The sequence below is a fragment of the Chanos chanos genome, chromosome 3 (assembly GCF_902362185.1).
Source record: "Chanos chanos chromosome 3, fChaCha1.1, whole genome shotgun sequence".
In the NCBI taxonomy this organism is placed as follows: domain Eukaryota; kingdom Metazoa; phylum Chordata; class Actinopteri; order Gonorynchiformes; family Chanidae; genus Chanos; species Chanos chanos.
In genome coordinates this window covers 46,039,591-46,057,981 of record NC_044497.1, presented here as the reverse complement: position 1 = coordinate 46,057,981, position 18,391 = coordinate 46,039,591, and the positions used below count along the sequence as shown (strand labels likewise).

Genomic DNA, 18,391 nt, shown 5'->3' with positions numbered 1-18,391 from the left:
TTTCAACAGTTTTAAGACGAAGTTTTTAACAAAGTAGAGTAATTAGACTCTAGTGCCTGAATAGTCATTTCCTTATATCAGAATTATGGATGCCTGTTTACTAGGCAAAGTGGGTGATGGCTCACCTAACATACAGTAATAACACAACAGAACATTCTGGCTTTATCCATATACAGTTAAACAGGAAGCCACTGTATGGCTCGGTATATGCTGACATTTGGAATTCTCACATATTCCACTTAGATGACAGCTGTGGTCCTTATTGTCTATATACCATTATTTCCCAAACAGTGTATGTGATTTATAATACATACACATATATTTAATATGTTTTTGGTCGTTCTACAGACATTTTTTTTTAGTTCACAAAGAGTTTTCCATAAAATAACTTATTTTATATTTGTGAGGTGCGCTAATACAATTCCATGGCAACATGACAAGATGCTGAGTTAAAATTGATTGACCGGTGCTGGTCTAAATCTAGAATGTTCTTTTCAGCCACTGGTTTATAAACTGATAGGTGCAGATTCTGGATCATGGAGACAGGGTTGGAGTAGCTCACCTGAACTTTGAGGCCCAGTTTCTTGCTGCGTTCCAGGCCTTCAGGGGTCCAGGGCGCTGGCTCAATATCATCACGCCGCAGGAGATATCTCCACACCAGAAAACCACACTTGCCAATCTCAGGCCAGTACTTCACCACCTGCCCGGTCAGCACAAATAGAGACACTTTTAAAATGCGTATTACTGCAATCACATACAGTTTTATTCTTCAAATTTGAGTTTTTGATGCGTTATTGGACCAGCCTCCAACAAAAGGAGACAATAAAGAAAACTGCTGCAGTAAGGAGCCAAGGTCACTTGCTATATTCTAACATGAAGACACCAAATTGCAATTTTCTTTTGTTCAAAATTCAAAACTCTTGAATCAGCAGCTCAATCTCAGATGACAACAAAGTTCAAATATATTCCATTATATTTCACTATTTTTAGTATTTGTCTGCGGTTATGTATCATACTGACCTTCTACTAGCAAGAATGTGGAGCAGTATGACTACTAATCAGTTCATCACTACGATATAAAAGCAGACAGGCAATACAGAGAATGTTCAGTGAGGTTTTTCATTTACCGTACTTTCATTATACACTAATAAATTCAGCTAGCCGGCTTAATTTACAATAGTGTTGCTTTAACAGTAATACAACAATGTTCAGTGTGAATAAAAAACACATTCTACACATTGTTATATTTTGTTTCCATTAAAGAGAATACGTCTCACAGCGTTTTCTCTGATTGAATGAATAATTGAAAAAATTTTAAAATCTGAGGAACCTCGTGTATCTTTGCATAATGTATGAAACTGGCACAGGAGCCACAAATGAGTCAAAACCATACACACTGTTCCATAAAAAATAAAGAATATTCCTTTAAAATGTACAGATATTGGATGAATTATTATGAAATTCAAAGAGTTATAACTTCCACTACAACTTGCAGTGATTACGGCCTTTGAAGTGTGATTAATCTTAACATGGGTAATTGACACTTTCACATTCTGTTTTGATTAGAAAGCACTGTTTGATGCAAATAAATTTTACTTTCAAAAAGCCAACTGCGGTTACTTTTTCTTGACAATATCTAATGATCTACTGCTGTGAAAAGCTTTCGCATGATGCGTTGATTTTATTTCAAACAGCAGTGTTTTCTCTGCATGCAAAATGGGCTTTTGGCCTCAAAATGAACAGCTCAGTGAATCAGAGGATCAAACAACACTAAAGGATCAATAGTAACTATTGACTGTTTACTCTCAAGATCACACTGGGAAAACTCTCTACACAAACAGACTCCCCACTCTTCACATTATCAGACAATGAGACATCAATTCATGTGAATATAAAATAATATGAAAGCGTGTCACAGCCAAGGACTATAGAAGAGACTGTTTGTACACATATGTCTATCTGTCTCTCTGTATATATTTGTGTATGTACGTGCTTACGTGTGCTTACACATTTGTGAGCTAAGTTTAAGAGAGATTGTGTGTGTGTGTGTATCTCCACCTTATATATGCCATCATAGCGGTTGCCTTCCTCGGGGGCGTACTTGCTGATGCGTCGGCCCTTGGAGCTGCGCACTACTCTTACTGGTTTTCCCGCTCGCCAATTACGAGACTCCGCGCCATCCTTATCATTCAAGGGTGCATCACAATTCAGCGCCAGGGCCCTAGAACCAAACAGATAAACAAAAACATTCATATTTGCCAGATCAAAACGTACATACTGATCTTTATGGCATGCATTCTCAATCTCTGTTTTCCAGTCTTGCTCCTGTCCGCTTTAGCACAGCTGCTTCAACCACTCAAGGGAGTGATAATTAGCTTATTAGTAAAGTCAGATGTATCAGAGGAATCTAAATTGAGTAGTGTTGTAAAATACAGTCTCTCAACCCAAGTCCTGGAAACCCACCTGACACACCTCGCATGTTTTACCTTAGCCTCTGTGGCTCTTGTCAATTTATTCTGCTAGAAAGTCAATAAGTCCTTTATTTACTGAATCAAGTGTGTTGGCACAAGGCCAGAATAAAATGTGCTGTCCAGTGGTTCTCCAGGACTGGAGTTTGCAGTTTAAGGAATGAAAACATGTAGCAATAGCAGCGGTAATAGTAGATTTATCAGTGTTTTAGAGTCACAGACTGAAATTTCATACAACACTGAAGAAATACTCGATACACAAAAAAAACACCAAACCTGGTTATATACACTATATAAAAATAAATAAGTAAAAAGACACAATTTATGTGCAAAATGAACCAATGTGTTTGAAGTGGAGTTGTAAAACATATTTGCATCTATGGTTACAACATCTGGAGCAGGAAAATGAATGTACCACACCTGTTCATGTGGGTCAAAGTCTGGTCAAAAGAGTGTTCTCCAATTCGCTTGTTTCCTGAGAGGTCCCTGCCTCCGCTCCCTGTGTAGGTGAACTCATCCCCCCTGTCCTAAAAGTCAAAAGTCAAAGGCAAACCCTTCAATGCTTCATGCGATGGGTGAATATGGTTAGCTTTGAAAAGGACATCTGTCTGAGCTTCTCACGGTCACACAAGGGTAAGCAGTGGACTTCAGAAAGTGAGTCTTAAATGAATTTCACACATTGGTGATTTTGGATTTCTAACTTGTAAATCTCCTGACTGAGCACTGATCTTGCTTTATATTCAGGGCAGAGCCAACGTTAATACAGGTTATCTGAGTGAGGCTCTCTGCATCGTTGTTTTATGTGGTGTTCCTATATTTTTGCACTGAAAAGAATAGAAGTGAAAGAAAAATATAAAAAAAAACAGAGAGAGTGAAAGGAAAGTAGAGGGCAGGAGAGAGAGAGAGAGTGAGAGAGAGAGAGAGAGAGAGAGAGAGAGAGAGAGAGAGAGAGAGAGGGTTGTGGTAACAGTGGAAAGCCATAGCATATTGACATGCTGAGGATGATACCATAACAGGCAGCCAGTACAAACAGCATAACACATCAGAGGTCCAATTACAGAGAGCAAGAAGGAGAGCAGAGAGAGCAAAAACAGAGGGAGAGAAACAGAGAGAAAAGGTTAGATTAGCAAATCAATGAGCCAGACACCAGGGGAGAGTGATGGAGAAAAAAGAGAGAAAGAGGGGAGGAGTTAAAGACAGAGAGAAATAAAAACAGATAAACACTCACCACTTCATCCTCAAATCCCCCAGCCAGCACCAGAGAGTAGGAGCCATCGTTACTGCGACCATGGATACCTCCAACGTGAGGCCTGTGGACTCCTGCCTCACTCACCTGTACGGCAAAAGCATGAAAAAGCATTAAAAAAAAAAAAAAACAGGAAAAAACAGACAATAATGAACAAGTCACAGTTTGACTGATGGCTAACAGGTTCTTCAGTGGTACGAGAACTTTTTATTCACCTGGACACGAAACTTCCATGTCGTCCCCACAGGAATGCCAGGAATTGGGCCATAATGATTTGATGGAACAATGGTGCATTCCTTAGTGCGTCCAACACAGGCCATACCCTAAGACACACACACATACACACCCACACACACGCAAGTCAGCAGTGATACCACAGTGATATGAGATTAAATTTAAAAGCAATTTACATACCGCTATGATAATCATTGCTGTAAAATTTCCAATGTATTACCGTTGTCAAAAATCCGTATAATCCCTAAAGTGTGTTTGGTACAACAACTTAATGCTCTACGCTTTTTCTCTGTCTCCTTATCAGTTTCCCCAGAGTGTTAACCCCTGAGTCATTCTTGATCAGCTAAATGAAAATTAAATTAACTTCTCATTATCAAACACCATGAGGGAGAAAGTGCAAGATAGACGATAACTGACTCCTTCAACACCATTTTCAATTAACATCACGACTCTCCACGAAACAAAAACAAACTTCACATTCCTGAGTTTCCAGTAAAACTAATCATACCACGAATTGTGATTCATCTGTAATGAAACCATAGGCTTCAAAGCCAACTCAGTATGTTTAAGAGGTCAAGGAAATGACTCAACATCAAATCCTGAAGCACACACACACACACAAAGGAACACACAGACACCGGCACAAATACAATAACACTTTCACGTACATACAGTCCACCACTATGACGCACATAAGCGTGGAAACAATCCAAACTCATACGTTCTCCTACAGGGCAAAGGCAAAACCACATTCTCACACTGGTCTCTCCTGCTGCTACTGCTGTGAGTCATTCACTATTAGTTATCATATGCTGACGGAACTAAGCGTAGTACTAATGGATAGTGTCTGACTCTCATAACCAGCTCAGTGAGTCACATCCTTTTTCAACATAGTCCATAATCAAAGGAACTTAAGTTATTCATTATTTTGAAGACTTTTATGTTTCAAATGAACCAGTTTCTCTCGTAAAAGAAAATTTAATTACCACTTACAGAGTACGAAATATGCCCATTTTTCTCAGTGTGATGTGCTTGGTTAAATAGAAGATAAATAAAGAAGTAAGTAACAACGTTTTATGGAGCGTCAAAAAAAAAAAAAAAAAAAAAAAAAAAAAAAAACGTCCGTCACAATTATTACCTGCATATTTGTATAGTGACTCTTACAGGATGTTATAAGTGCTGTTAAGGTCAATATTATTAAAGTGCACTTAGATACCTGGAAAACGTGTAGTGAGTCATAACCTGTAATAGCGTGGGGGAATAATGTAACATGATACACCTACACAAGAGTTACATTATATCTGTACATTTATTAAAACGCACAGCTTTTAGGAATCTCAAAATCAGTACATTAATAAACCTACTTAATGTAAGGTCTGAAAATTCATGTAACCCCAGTGACTTCAGGTCTGACTCTGCATGGCTGCCTTTCCATCACTTCTATCATACACACATTCAAAAACACTTAGCCAAATTACCCTGAGTAACCATAGAAACACTCATTTACGCAGCGTTACCTTCTGAGACCAGTGACATGATGACAACTTCATCTCTTTCATAAATTTCCGTCTTTCCTAAACCTTCACACAAAGCTGTGAATTTCACACGACCGCCGGTTGAATTATTTTGGGAAAAAGTCCAGTACTCTGAAAGATGATTTAAATCAGTATTGAGTCCATGTTGGACAAGTCGAGTAAATTAAATATGAGAGAGTGCGAGACCAGGCATCCACAGTCATCTTGTTGATAAATTGTGACATTCACATAACAGCTCACTCAGCTTCACAGAATTCCTGACTTTTTGAATCCAAGAAGAGGCTGACATGACCAATTACCGAGCTGACCCATGCTAGAAGAATTGGAGGACGATAAGAAAAGCATAAGCAAATCTAAGTCAATTTAGATCAGGAAAATTATCATGTATATCTGTGTACTTAAACCAGCTTTGATTTTCTCCCTACTGCATAAGTCATCAGGCTGAGTGATACATCTGCCTCGTGGACAGTGTGTTCCTCACCTTTCCCCAGTCTCTCTGGCTCTCTGTGGTAGCTGAGGGCATCTTGGCCTTCTTCTTGCTGGCCTTCAGTTTTTCCCCTGCCTTTACCACCTCACTAGTGTCATTCTTACAGGTAGGACAGTACCTGCGCAAAGCGGTAGAAGAGAGCATCGCCAATCTGACTGATTTAACAAAGTGTTTTAAGGAGTTTCAAAAGTGAATAAGCACAGAGAACAGTGACAGTGAGGAAAGTAAACATTGTAAGACATACACAGTACATATAGCACATGGACTGTATTTAATATAAAAGAGGAGTGAGTTAACAGGCACTTTCTGAAAAACGATGGCGTGTATAGTAGGTGTCTGAGTTTCCTTGTATGTCCTCTATGTGAGAAGTTGGGTGACGTAAGTACAGGTGGTTTCTTCTCACCAGTCTTCATCTTCAGGGATGGTGGAGAGGGGAGGGTTGAGGCAGTAGATGTGGAACGCCATGTTACACTCATCACACAGGAGCTGCATGTGTGCGTCCTGTTTTCCCCCGCACACGCAGCACGAGCAGAAGCGACACTCCGCGTCCGGATCCGCCTTGCAATGTTTACACTCCGGACCGCTTTTCCCTAGGGCGAAACGGCCACAAGCACACACATGCGGGCATACACACAAAACACACACACACACGTGGCCGTATGCACATTCACATAAACGCACACACGCATACACGTTACCCACGTATTGGCATGAATACGCCCGCACAGTCACGTGTTCACACATACACAAGGGTAAATGTGTTATCAAGAGACACAGAAAAAGAAAATCGTGATACGCAGAGCCACGCAAACATAAAAACATATATATAAAAGCAAATTAAATATGCACTCCCACTCATCCACACACACACACACACACACAAACTCCCACCCCCACATGCAAACATGCACGGACACATATGGGCATCTTTGGTTATTTACATCAATAATCAATGTTTTTGCCTCTGTGTGTGTGTGTGTGTGTGTGCGTGTGCATGTGTGTGTGTTTGGGCCTACGTTTGAACTCCCCATCTGCAGGAGACAGAGCTGGAGCTCCAGGCTTCTCAATGTGGTAAATCTCATCCAGAAAGACCAGCTTACAGTCATCAATAACGTCCCCAGGGCCTCTGTGACAGGGTTTTAAAACCAAGTCTATTAGGAGTATATTAAAGATTTACAAAAATTTTACTGCAGTGTCTAAATTACTTACTGAAGTGAGTTTGGCCTACTTGAGGGAAAAGTTCATTTAAGGAAAAAAAACCATTTTGATGTCTGTCAATGACAATCAGTTACATCCATCATCTAAACACAGTACAAGCAATGACATAAGAAAGTTAACTCTAGCTTAAATTCAGGTGAAAGAAATGACAAACGCATGCTAGTAACTACATCATAAACACTGAAGCTTTACCCGAGAAGTATTTTGACACGGACTTCTTTACTGGTCCTGGAGATGTCTTTGAGGGAGGTGATTTCAGCATCGTACCAGAAGCCTCTCTCTTCAGGGCTCTCTATGTTGTAGTTCACCATCACTACCTGGCCAAGCTGCAGCTGCTCGAAACGGAGCATAGTCCGCGCCCTGGGCCTCACGTCCTCCGGACACATTTCCACGACGCCATTCTCTGGGTAACTATGGCAACAACAGCAAACGATCATTGTCCTCATCATTGCATCTGGTTACTACAAACTCAGTTACAGAAATACCTATTCTAACTGCAGCATTTGAAATAATCTAGAACAATGCTTGACCAAACTATTTGAGCAGAGAGATTAGCACAATCACAATTAATTGAGCTCCATCGCTCCATAAACAGTTTCCTTCTAAAAAACTTTAGGTTGAGTCTAGAAGACCAATGATAATATATGGAAGTTATCTGGTTTTGCGTTATTATTCAGTTGTTACTGGAATACCAGCAGCAATGTTTCTGTCGTATGTTTGAGGGCATAAATTCCAGTGACTTGATTTATATTTTGAGACTATAGTATTTGTGACATTGCATCTTGTGACAATACATTATATGACAGAATATCTTACAACTGGGATGCAGTGCTAGTTACACTGCTCTTAAATGGACAGCATTGCATTGCATCAATCAAAAAAAAAAATCACGTTCACCATTATCATCACCATAATCCTCATTATCAACATCCTTCTTTCAACCTTCCAATACACATGACATCTAATACAACATCAAATAAAAAAGCAACTCTGAACAACAGTCATCATCATCAGCATCATCATCATCATCATCATCATCATCATCATCATCACCATTTCCAACATCCTGCCATGCAGTAACTATGGGAATGACATAAAACAACCGTTATCATCATCATAACCCACCGCTCTTATCATTTCTAAAACAGTTCATGTTAAATAGTTAAGACAGCCCTAAAAGTACAGCACTATGGTCTGGTCTGAATCAGTGGTAATATCTGTTCAAGTTGGCAGTAGTATTGTGAGATGGACGCTATCAAGCATGAAACAGACATTGTGTTGTATTCCATTTTCAAACAGAAACAGTATTTCTTTATTACTGTAAAAGGAGAAGTAACAGTATAGGAGAGATGGATAAAATGTGTAATTATTAGAGGTGTAATGGTTTACTACATTCACAGTTTGGTTTGTATCTTGGTTTTTGGGTCACACTTTGGTTTGTATCTCAGTTTGACTTCAAAGAAAACTGAATCCACTCAGAACTGAAGTTTTTCTTACTTTTTAATTTAATCGTATTGAAATTGAACACAAAAAGAACAAATTTAACAGCAACAAACCCCTTCAAAAAACGAGAGTGAAAGAAAATGAACTAATTTTCATCATCTTTTATTTCAAGGCTCTTCTTCTAGAAAACGATTGTAAGAAAACTAAACTTTAACAACTTTGAGCAACAGTTATTTTAAGGCTTTTCTCCACGCCAGTGAGTGAAATACTATAAACGAAAAGCATCAGTACATTTAAAGCTAAGCTTCTCCTTCAAGACACAATGACTGCAAGAAATTCTAACTTGTGCACCGGTTTTCCAAAGTTCCTCTCCTAGAAAAGCAGCATAAGAAAACTACACTTGCGCGACGGGACTGTCGTCCGAGCATGCCATTTCAGCAGAAAACAAAACACATGACGACCGCAAAATGACAAATGACTGCTCTGAACTTTCTCAGATCGATGCACGACTACCTCGATACAAGAAAAACAACTTCCCGTTTAGAGAGGCCTGGGATCAGAGCTGTTTTCTTCCTTTATGCGGATTCATCTGTTCCGATATAACATATTATTTATGGTCTGAGTAATGATACCATGTGTTTCGCTGTTATTTAAAACAGTCGACGTTGTCATTAAAGCTGGCGTGATCGGTTCAGTTCGAGCATACACGTACCGTGTGATATATTCTCAAAGTGAGCGCGGGAAAGAAAAAGAAACGCCATGCTGGCTTTAACTTCTGATTGACGCTATTCTTAATGTTCCAAAGCACAAATGTGGAATGTTCTAATGTTCAAGGCATATGTATTCCCTTGTGATTTGACATTGACAAATAAACAAACAAACAAACAAACAAACAAAAAAAACGTAATTTAATATGAAAAAAAGGTTAAAAATCTGTGGTTCACTACACATGTGCTGTAGACTGAACCAGAATGACAGAGCCACGGCTTTCAGTTTCGGTACAAAATCGTTACACTCCCAGTTATTAACATGTAATAAAGTTTATCCTCAGAAATATGCATACTCTGCATACTCTGTTCTGAGTGACATCAGTTTTAGAAACAATACCTCAATTATAACTCTTTCATGAAATTATTTTGTTTACAAGTAATAGATGTGTACGGTTACGGAGGCTGTTGAAGTAAAGCCATTTCAAAAGAGTGGTCTCATATGTGTTATTACAATGTAGTAACCAGATATTAATGAAGTCAAAGCACTGGCAGGTCACAATCATCCTTGCAAAGCATAACAATCAACACTGAACTGGTCTCACACACCTGTATACTTACACACCCACACAAATGCCAATACAGTGCCACAAACAATAATCCTGAAAACTCTTTTGAATGTTCTATATACCGACATACAGCAATGAGACCTGAAATGTATCGCATCTGTAAACAACAACTGAAAACATAAAAACTAAGTCTCTGATCTTCCCAAAATATTCTCCTCAGTATCGCTTCCTTCCTGCTGACTTATATTGGGAAATGTCAGACAAATACAAAGAAAATACGAGACAGATTCCACAAAAACAGAGAAACTGTTAGTACTAATTCGAATAGGGAGTCTTGGCTTTTAAAGAAAGATTAAAGCTGCCTTAAATGTCCTGCTTTCTAACAGTATGCTGACATCTGTTGCCTCTGACGCGCCGAAACAGGTTCAACAAATATCTTTTCCCTGTATTCAGGCATTCCACCAATGAGTAATTGCAGATAACTGGCGAGGTGTGATTACAGCCGGAGTTTATAAGAAGCCCCCATCACAGAAAAGACGCAGCGCTCCGACGTCTCTGCTCTTGACGAGAGAGGGCGAGATAGCTCTGAGATCCTCCATTTTGAGTGGGCTCAGAAAGCAAGAGCCAAGGTCAAGAAAACATCTGCTTCGGGCGACACGCCTCACTTCGCCCTACACCGCAGTCCAGCCCTGTCTCTCTTTCTCTCTCTCTCTCTCTCTCTCTCTCTCTCTCTCTCTTTTTCTGTCTATTGTATGCACCCTCGCTCACCTGAGGACTGCACGTTTCTTTTTAAACCTTGCTGCAAACCATTTGTTCGCGTTACATTTGAATCTGTCTCCTCTCCGTAAACACACAATTTAATATGGCTGTTCAAAAGCCGTTTTCCTCTGTCACAGTGACAAATCAAAACTAATTCTTGGAAGACCGAGGCTACAGACAGAGGCTGTTTACAGATGGGAAGGGAAAACCATAATGTGTAACCAGATGACGCCAAATAAGAGGGACGAGAGGAGAGACAGACAGACACTAGCTGGCACGAAGAACAAAACACGCGAAAGCTAGTGGAGAGCCCTTTTTTTTTTTTTTTAAATATCGATCTGTTTATTATACCCTGTTTACTACACTCTCTTTCTCCATTTCTCTTTCTCTGTCCTTTTTGTCTCCCTGTTTCTTTCTCTGTCTTAACTTCTTCTTTCTCTATCCTTCTTCCTATTTCTCACTCTGCATGTTCATGGTCTGAATATTAATATGCAGCTACACACATAGACCCGCACACAAATGCCACATCACATACTCTCTCTCACTCTTTCTCTCTCTTCTTCTTTCTCTCCTCCATGAACCATCACCGCCTGAGGGGCTAGCTTTAACTACTCACAGGAATCTAAGACAGAGGGAAAGCTCTCTTTCTCTCTCACTCCCTCAGTGTGTGTTTGTTTCTGTGTATACTTGACTGAATAAGCATATATGATTCCATACTAAATACATAGACTCTTTGATCCATTTCTCCTTCAGGGCAGTTGAGATTAAATTATGCGAATATGTGTGTTGATTGTACAGTACATCAAGTATGTACATGTAAGCATGTGGTTATATCTGCTGCCTGCTAATGAGAGTGGATCTTTGTGTAATGAAATCAGCACGTTCACATGAAACGTACATCTTTAAAAAAGCATCTGAACCTGACAGCAAGGGAACCGGAGTGAGTGAGAGGGAGAGAGAAAGAGTGAGAGAGACAGAGAGAGAGAGAGAGAGTGAGAGAGAGAGAGGGACAGAGAGAGAGGGAGAGTGATAGAGAGAGGGAGAGAGAGAGAGAGAGGGAGAGAGAGAGAGAGAGGGAAAGAGAGAGAGAGTACAAGCTGGTTGGATTTCTGTCTTTTTTGGGTAAGAGGATTACAGGGGCTCTGTAGGGGGGGGGAACTGAAGCCACCCCTCCACACTCAACAAACCTGCACCAAACAAACACATCAGTATTTTAGCATGTGCGTGTAGCGGGGAACACACAGTCTATTTGTGGAAGAAGAGCACATTTCCATAGAGTCCACAGAAAAGACTGTCTTGGTCAAAGATCTTCGTCAGAGTGTTTGCTTCTCTTGTACAATCTTTTTCCAAATCGCAATTTCATTCTCTCGCTGTCATTTCGGTTTGGTATAAAAAAAACAAAACAAAAACAAAACTATTGTTGTTTGGTTTTTTTTTTTTTGCCTGATTTTCTTTTTTTCACTGATTACTCTCATCTATTCTTTCATTCAGAAAACATTCACCTGTATAATCACTGACAGGTGACAAAGAGCAAATGAAGAGAACTATTCATCATGTCAGTGTGTCACTCTCTCCCCCTTCCCCTTCTCTATCCACCCCACTCTCCTTATAACCACAAGTATGTAGGCTGGCGTATAGTAAAAAACAGAGGAACCAAAAATAAGAAAAGAAAAAGAACCAAAAATACGAAGAGGTCGGGGAAGAAGAAGAAGAAGAAGAAGAAGAAGAAGAAGAAGAAGAAGAAATACCTACTATATTATTTCCACGTGGCCAGCTACGATCTGTAGATCACACATAGTGATAAAAAGAACCGATTTTCCATTCATTTTTATGTACTTTTTTCTCATTTCTTTTACACAATTGATTCATAATGGACTTAAGCGCTAAACAATCAACCTGAGTCCTAAAAAACGCCAGGACGGTATATTAGCCATGACTGGAACAACAGCCAGTGTTAGAGGAGGGGAAAGCGTACGGAAAGGCACAAAGAAGAGGGAGAAAAACGACGAAGGGAGAAAGAAAACGAGAGTCACGGTGAAAACAGAGGGCGGGGAGGGAGAGAAAAATAAAACGGAGAGGGAAAACGCAGTTACTGCACTAAAGACAAAGGATTTGATTACTCTGTCAACGTGCTGAAGCGTAGTGTTATCAAGAATTTTTATTTGTAATGAGAAAGGCTTAATAACAAAACTTGTAAAATATGCATGCCAACGCCTGTGCCTGATTTATGCTTTGGTTAAACGGTCTGGAAGACATTTATTCAAACTCTTTGACAATGGTCCAACATGCTGGTTAGAGTTCCTATATTGACGTCAACGCCAATGAGAATTTCTGTCACGTTTCCTGGCTAAATTTAACCTGTTTTAAACTGTTGTTGAGCTGAGTTCCCGATAAATACATTTGCCAACACTAAGTTGAAGCTGATACACAGGTAACCTTGAAAGGACGTGTCCGTGAATATTCTGCCAAGGTATGGGCCAATAGGTAGTGCAATAAAACCACACTTGATTTAGAGAAAAAAAAACCCCTGTTGCTATATGCAATATAAAACGGACCTGTTAAAAAAAAATCTCAACAAAACATCAAACGACTGTTTTAGGCTGCAACACGAAATAAAAGCAAACAATGGAGACAGAAAATTGCTTCTTGGCAAGGACTGCACACAAATGCAACTCAAGAATAACAGTTCTCTGATGTTTCTATTAGGCATACATAATAATGGGATCATTTTCCCTCCGATGTTTCACTCGGATGGTCGTGTGTTTATTTATACAGCTAAAACACTGGGCCATGGGGCAGCTGTTCACGGCTCAAGAGAATCAAAATGAAAAAAAAAAAAAAAGAAAAAGAAAAAGAAAAGAAAACTGAGATTCACATACCATCGGTTCTCTTAAGTTTTCTAAGAATCTCTTTCTCTTCACAATTTCCATCTCAAAAAATGGTGATTTGTATTTCTGTCAAGCTGCTTCCCACTCAAAAATTATGCAATGGCAAATAGTTTAAGAGCTAACCTCAACCACAACACAAAGACAGATCAAACTAGCTCTCTGTGGATACAAAAACAAATAAACAAAAGATAAGAAAAAAAAAACAACCTATCCACAAATTCTACTTGAGTCTTGTTTGACGATCTGAGCGATTCATATTTGATTTCGCAAATGCAATGCAATAGCGGTCTATCATTATGCGAGGGTGGTCACGATACGGTTGATGCATCTTAAAAACGAAATATGGGGCATTTGTCGTTCCCAAGGAATTAATGGTCACCACAGCAACGGTTTGCTCCGAAACGGATCCTCTCGATTTAATAAGTAAAATAAATAAATAAATAAATAAAGGCCTATGAATTCTTCACTGCATGGTTGAAAGCAGAAATGTGTGCCAAACCAAGCTGCAGTTTTTAACAAGCGTCCTCTAACCCCTCCCTCTGCCGTCGTGCCGGCAGACTGCACACGTCTTCCTGACCTGGAGAAGAGCTGCTAGTTCAGCTTAATTGCACGAGTGAAAACACAACAGAAAAGAGTGAAGGATGCTGTTGATGAAGTACAGATGTTTGCTAACAGAGAGCGTTCAGATTTGCACACGAGGACTTGATAGTTAGAAAACACGTTCTCTTTGAGGGGAAATATCGGGGCGCTCGCGGTTGACGGAACAAAAGATTGTTTGCCGTGCCTCCAGAGAGGACCAGCAGGCTTTGCCTGCGAAACCATCCGAATAGATGCTTCTTCGTATGTACGCAAAAGATTGGATATGTACCTCACCTTGTCACTTTGAGACAGACCATCATAGAGAATGCTACTTGTTTTTGTGGAGTTTTGAACAACACCCATGTATCTCCATTTCTCTATCAATCTCTGTCTCTGTCTATGAAGGATGTGCCTTCTCTTGTGATGATGTTAGTGTCTTTATACCGTTTTCAGGATCCCCGTTGTCATCTTTCATTCATTTAAAATTTGTTTTAGTATTTCTTTAGCAGGTGTAAACATGTTAGGAATTAGAGATTTTATTCATTAAACGTGTATAACATTCTCTGTTTTAACTGCCCAGTCATATGACCTGTTTGTATAAAACTGAAATTTAAATTGTAGAAGCCCCGTGACCGTGAAAAAAGGAGAAAACAAATTATGAGAGGTATCCAACCAAGAGGTTTCTCTATGGGTTCGATCATTTTTTATTTATGTTTTATACAAACAGCTCTGTTTGTTCAGTTTTGTGGAGAAAGCACGAAAATGAATAGCCTTAAAGAAACTACTGAAACCAGAAGATTTAGTACCCCCCCCCCCCCAAAAAATATTTAGGTTATGAAAGATGACTATTCGTAATTGCAACTGTACTGCAAAACATGTTGGATGTTAAATGAACTTGAAAAACAGCTGGAAATTACTTTTGATGTCATTACGCAGCAAACACAAACTCTTCATTTTCTGGGTCTATGCTGACAGCACCTACAACGAGAGACAAACTGAAACTGCACATTTTAATCTTCGTTTTATCACGTCTCATATTGCCATCACAACGTCCAACACGTTTATCGCACGGCTCGTATTTTCTCCGTGTCACGCAGCTCTAATATCTACAGACTACGGTCTGTCCTTTCATCCCAGCAGGACCACTTCTCTCTGTTTCATCCAGGCCTCCGACAGTCCTATCACTGCATGGTCCCGTTTCTCCCTCCTCAAGCACTCGTCTCCTCTGACTTTTCTCAGCCTGGGATGACCCTTCTGTCAAAGTGAGAACGGTAGAGTTTAACCCTAACCCCTGACTTAGACTGAAAGAAATACAAACTCTTGGTGATTTCTTCTATACTCAGATGAGGACATGTAGTTGTTTCCATAATCAATTTATTTTAAGCTGTTCTAGAGAAGTGTCTGCCAAGCAAAAGAAATAGAACAAAACCGTCATTTTAGTTTCATAGCCGACTAGTTATTCCAACACTACCTGGGATCTAACGGGGGGAAAAAACCCCCCAAGAAATCCAGTTCGTGTAGAGATACAACACAGCCGTGTATGGCAGCTCCAGACACAGAGCGAATGACAATTATCCAAGTACACCAAAGGAAAACCACAGTATTACGAGACATTCTGCTCCTATCTGCACCTCTCTCGCTCACAATCAGGATCTGCCAGACTAATACACCGCAGTGATTAGCATCCACCATGAGAACAAATAAACCTTTCGTTGCATGGAATCTGTAGCTGTAGTAGGGAATTCTATTTTTTTTTTTTAAATAAAGACCTGGCTACCAGCATCCAAACAGAAAAGTCTGGTTGCTAATTTAATTAGCTTACCAGGCCATCTATCATGAAAGTTCTACTGTCCTGGTCTTACCCACAGCATCACAACACCCTCATAACCTAAATATCAGCCGAACCATCCCCTCAGGGAACAAATTTAGGTTTCTTCATATACTAAAATACTGATGGACTGTCTGAGTCTACTTGGCTGCCTTGTCTCCCAGTGCACCCCAAGCAGCACAGACTAGCCGAATGTGTAAGCGATTTGGCCCCCTGCCAACAGCAGACAGCGAGCAAAGAGTCTAAACACAAACATGTTTCGAACACACCCACACACATACACACCGCACATAACTCATATCCAGGCGCACAGCAGAAAAATTACATGGTAACAGACAATGCACACGCACACTCATATATCAAAGTGATCTCTGATAATGACTTTTGCCATCCACTTCAAAACAGTGTCATTCATGTGAAAAATTTGGGCAAGGGTTGAGTAACCAGTGAGGATACAATAACAACTACAATAATTCAACCAGAAATTCCAAGCATCTGAAATTACATCTCTGAAGGGGAAGGTTGGTGTTAATGTAATTTAATAATGTTTTAGTGCTGAGGAAGCAGTGACATGACCAGATCACTATCCATTTCAAGTAATTAAACTCCTATTAATCACCCCTGATGTCCACCCACCGCTGACCTCACCTCCCTGACATCACCAAGTATGGAAGGACAAAAGGATCAGAACTCAACATGAACTCGGGAGGATGAAAGAAACGCCTAACACTGGATGGAGGTATGTTTAAGTATGAAGGGCTGGAAAAAGGGCTATAAGAGATTTATAAGAGCACTGTAAAAAAAAAAAATGCAGCAGTTCTTTTGAATGGAAACAACCATGAGGGATTGACTAGCGTGACTACTATACCAAAGGACAAAGGAAATGTAATTTCTGATTCAGTTTCCAGCTTCAGTTTTTAATTCTTCGTTTTTGTGTCAGAGTGTTTTAAGAATTTTAAGACGATTCTGCGCTATTTTGCAAGTGTACCATTGCGTACCTTTGTGCTCACTAATTTCTATCAGATGTACAGAAAACCTACAGAAAAGTCAAAAACCATTTAAAGTGGTGTTTACACATTTATTGTGCTTCCCAAGGCTACAGACTAATTCCATCCCAATGTTCCTGCGCCATTAAAAATAGTGTACGTGATAGAGGTCCACCAGTACAATTTTTCCTGCAGCAATAATGCTATCGATTACAAGTAATTGGGAAGGCCAATGATGAATATTCGAGGCAAATATTCATTTGCATTAAATATGAGAAGTTTAGCTTTAATTTTTGCATGTGGAGTAACAAAAACTCCAATGCAAAGCTTCCTTTAAATGAACATATGTTAAATGAAATACTTGGAAAAACAAAGAACATCTGTAAAAGACATTAAAAAATAAAGTTTATGGAGCTCCCATAAGGTACAAAAATTATTTTGTTAAATTACGTTACTGAGAGAGTTTGGTAACTTCAGTACGCTCTTTTTCGCCAACGACCAAATGAGCTCTACAACTTAGGCATGTTCTTCTTACGCTTCTGCTTGGTGAAGAAGGGAAATGCTTCTCAGAGCTTCTGTTTACCACAACTCCCCCACAGTCACGGAGAGGAGCACTGATCGGCTATTTACTCATCATTATCCAGATTTCAATTAATACGATAATGCTGTGGTGACAGACAACTAAACTGTACCTTTGAGAGAGCATTAGCTGTGTCTGTGTCTGAGTCCACGCATCACATGAAAAAAAAAAGTTTTTTTCTCTTTTTATTCTGCAAATATATCAGATGATCGGAAAAATGATCAATATTGGTTCCCACTATCGGCCAGATAGATAATCTGCCAGTTCCCAAAACAGGACAATATTAAATCTGTTTTGGGATGCCTTTGGGGTGAAAATATTGGGAGTTTAACTAACATTTAACACTAAATGCCTGTAAAGCAGTAAAACAAGGTAACTAGTAAATGGATGTTAGATGGCAACAGTAACTAGGCAAAGTGGGACTGTCAGTTTTTAAAGAAAGATGTAGCTTGCCACAGAAAAAGGTGACTACTTCTAAGCAGTGACTGGTGAAGCGCCGTGTCAGTCAATTGCTGGTTTAAGTGACATCATGCCCACTGAAGCTAACAGTGCAGAAGCGGAATTTGCCAGAGTATACGGATTGTATGGCTAGCAAACTAACTACGGCTGAGTTGACTTTACTGACGTGAAAACACAAGATGAAGTTCCCACATGTTTTAGAATACATCCATCTAGTTAGCATTTAATTAGATAAATAGCAAAGATGTTTACCATAAGACGTTAAACATTTTCAGTGCAAGTTTGAATGAGTTTGGCCTTAGGCATTGGACATGTGACATTAGCTATTGCATTGGAGTTTTAAAAAACTGCAAAAAGTGGGAAAAATTGCTATGCAATAAATTTTCAGATGTTAGAATATACTTA

At 39.6% G+C, this 18,391-nt stretch overlaps 1 protein-coding gene across 1 annotated transcript in view; it reads right to left on the bottom strand.

Annotated features, from left to right (window-relative positions):
* Positions 1-18,391, bottom strand: part of uhrf2 (ubiquitin like with PHD and ring finger domains 2) — a 38,495-nt gene that overhangs the window by 4,520 nt on the left and 15,584 nt on the right. Inside the window, exons 4-12 of the mRNA XM_030769663.1 lie at positions 7,381-7,599; positions 6,987-7,096; positions 6,374-6,560; positions 5,965-6,088; positions 3,930-4,037; positions 3,697-3,801; positions 2,889-2,995; positions 2,059-2,221; positions 563-700 (exon numbers count right to left, since the gene is read on the bottom strand). Of these exons, the coding sequence (XP_030625523.1) occupies positions 563-700; positions 2,059-2,221; positions 2,889-2,995; positions 3,697-3,801; positions 3,930-4,037; positions 5,965-6,088; positions 6,374-6,560; positions 6,987-7,096; positions 7,381-7,599 (1,261 nt within the window). The remainder of the gene's footprint in view (positions 1-562; positions 701-2,058; positions 2,222-2,888; positions 2,996-3,696; positions 3,802-3,929; positions 4,038-5,964; positions 6,089-6,373; positions 6,561-6,986; positions 7,097-7,380; positions 7,600-18,391) is intronic.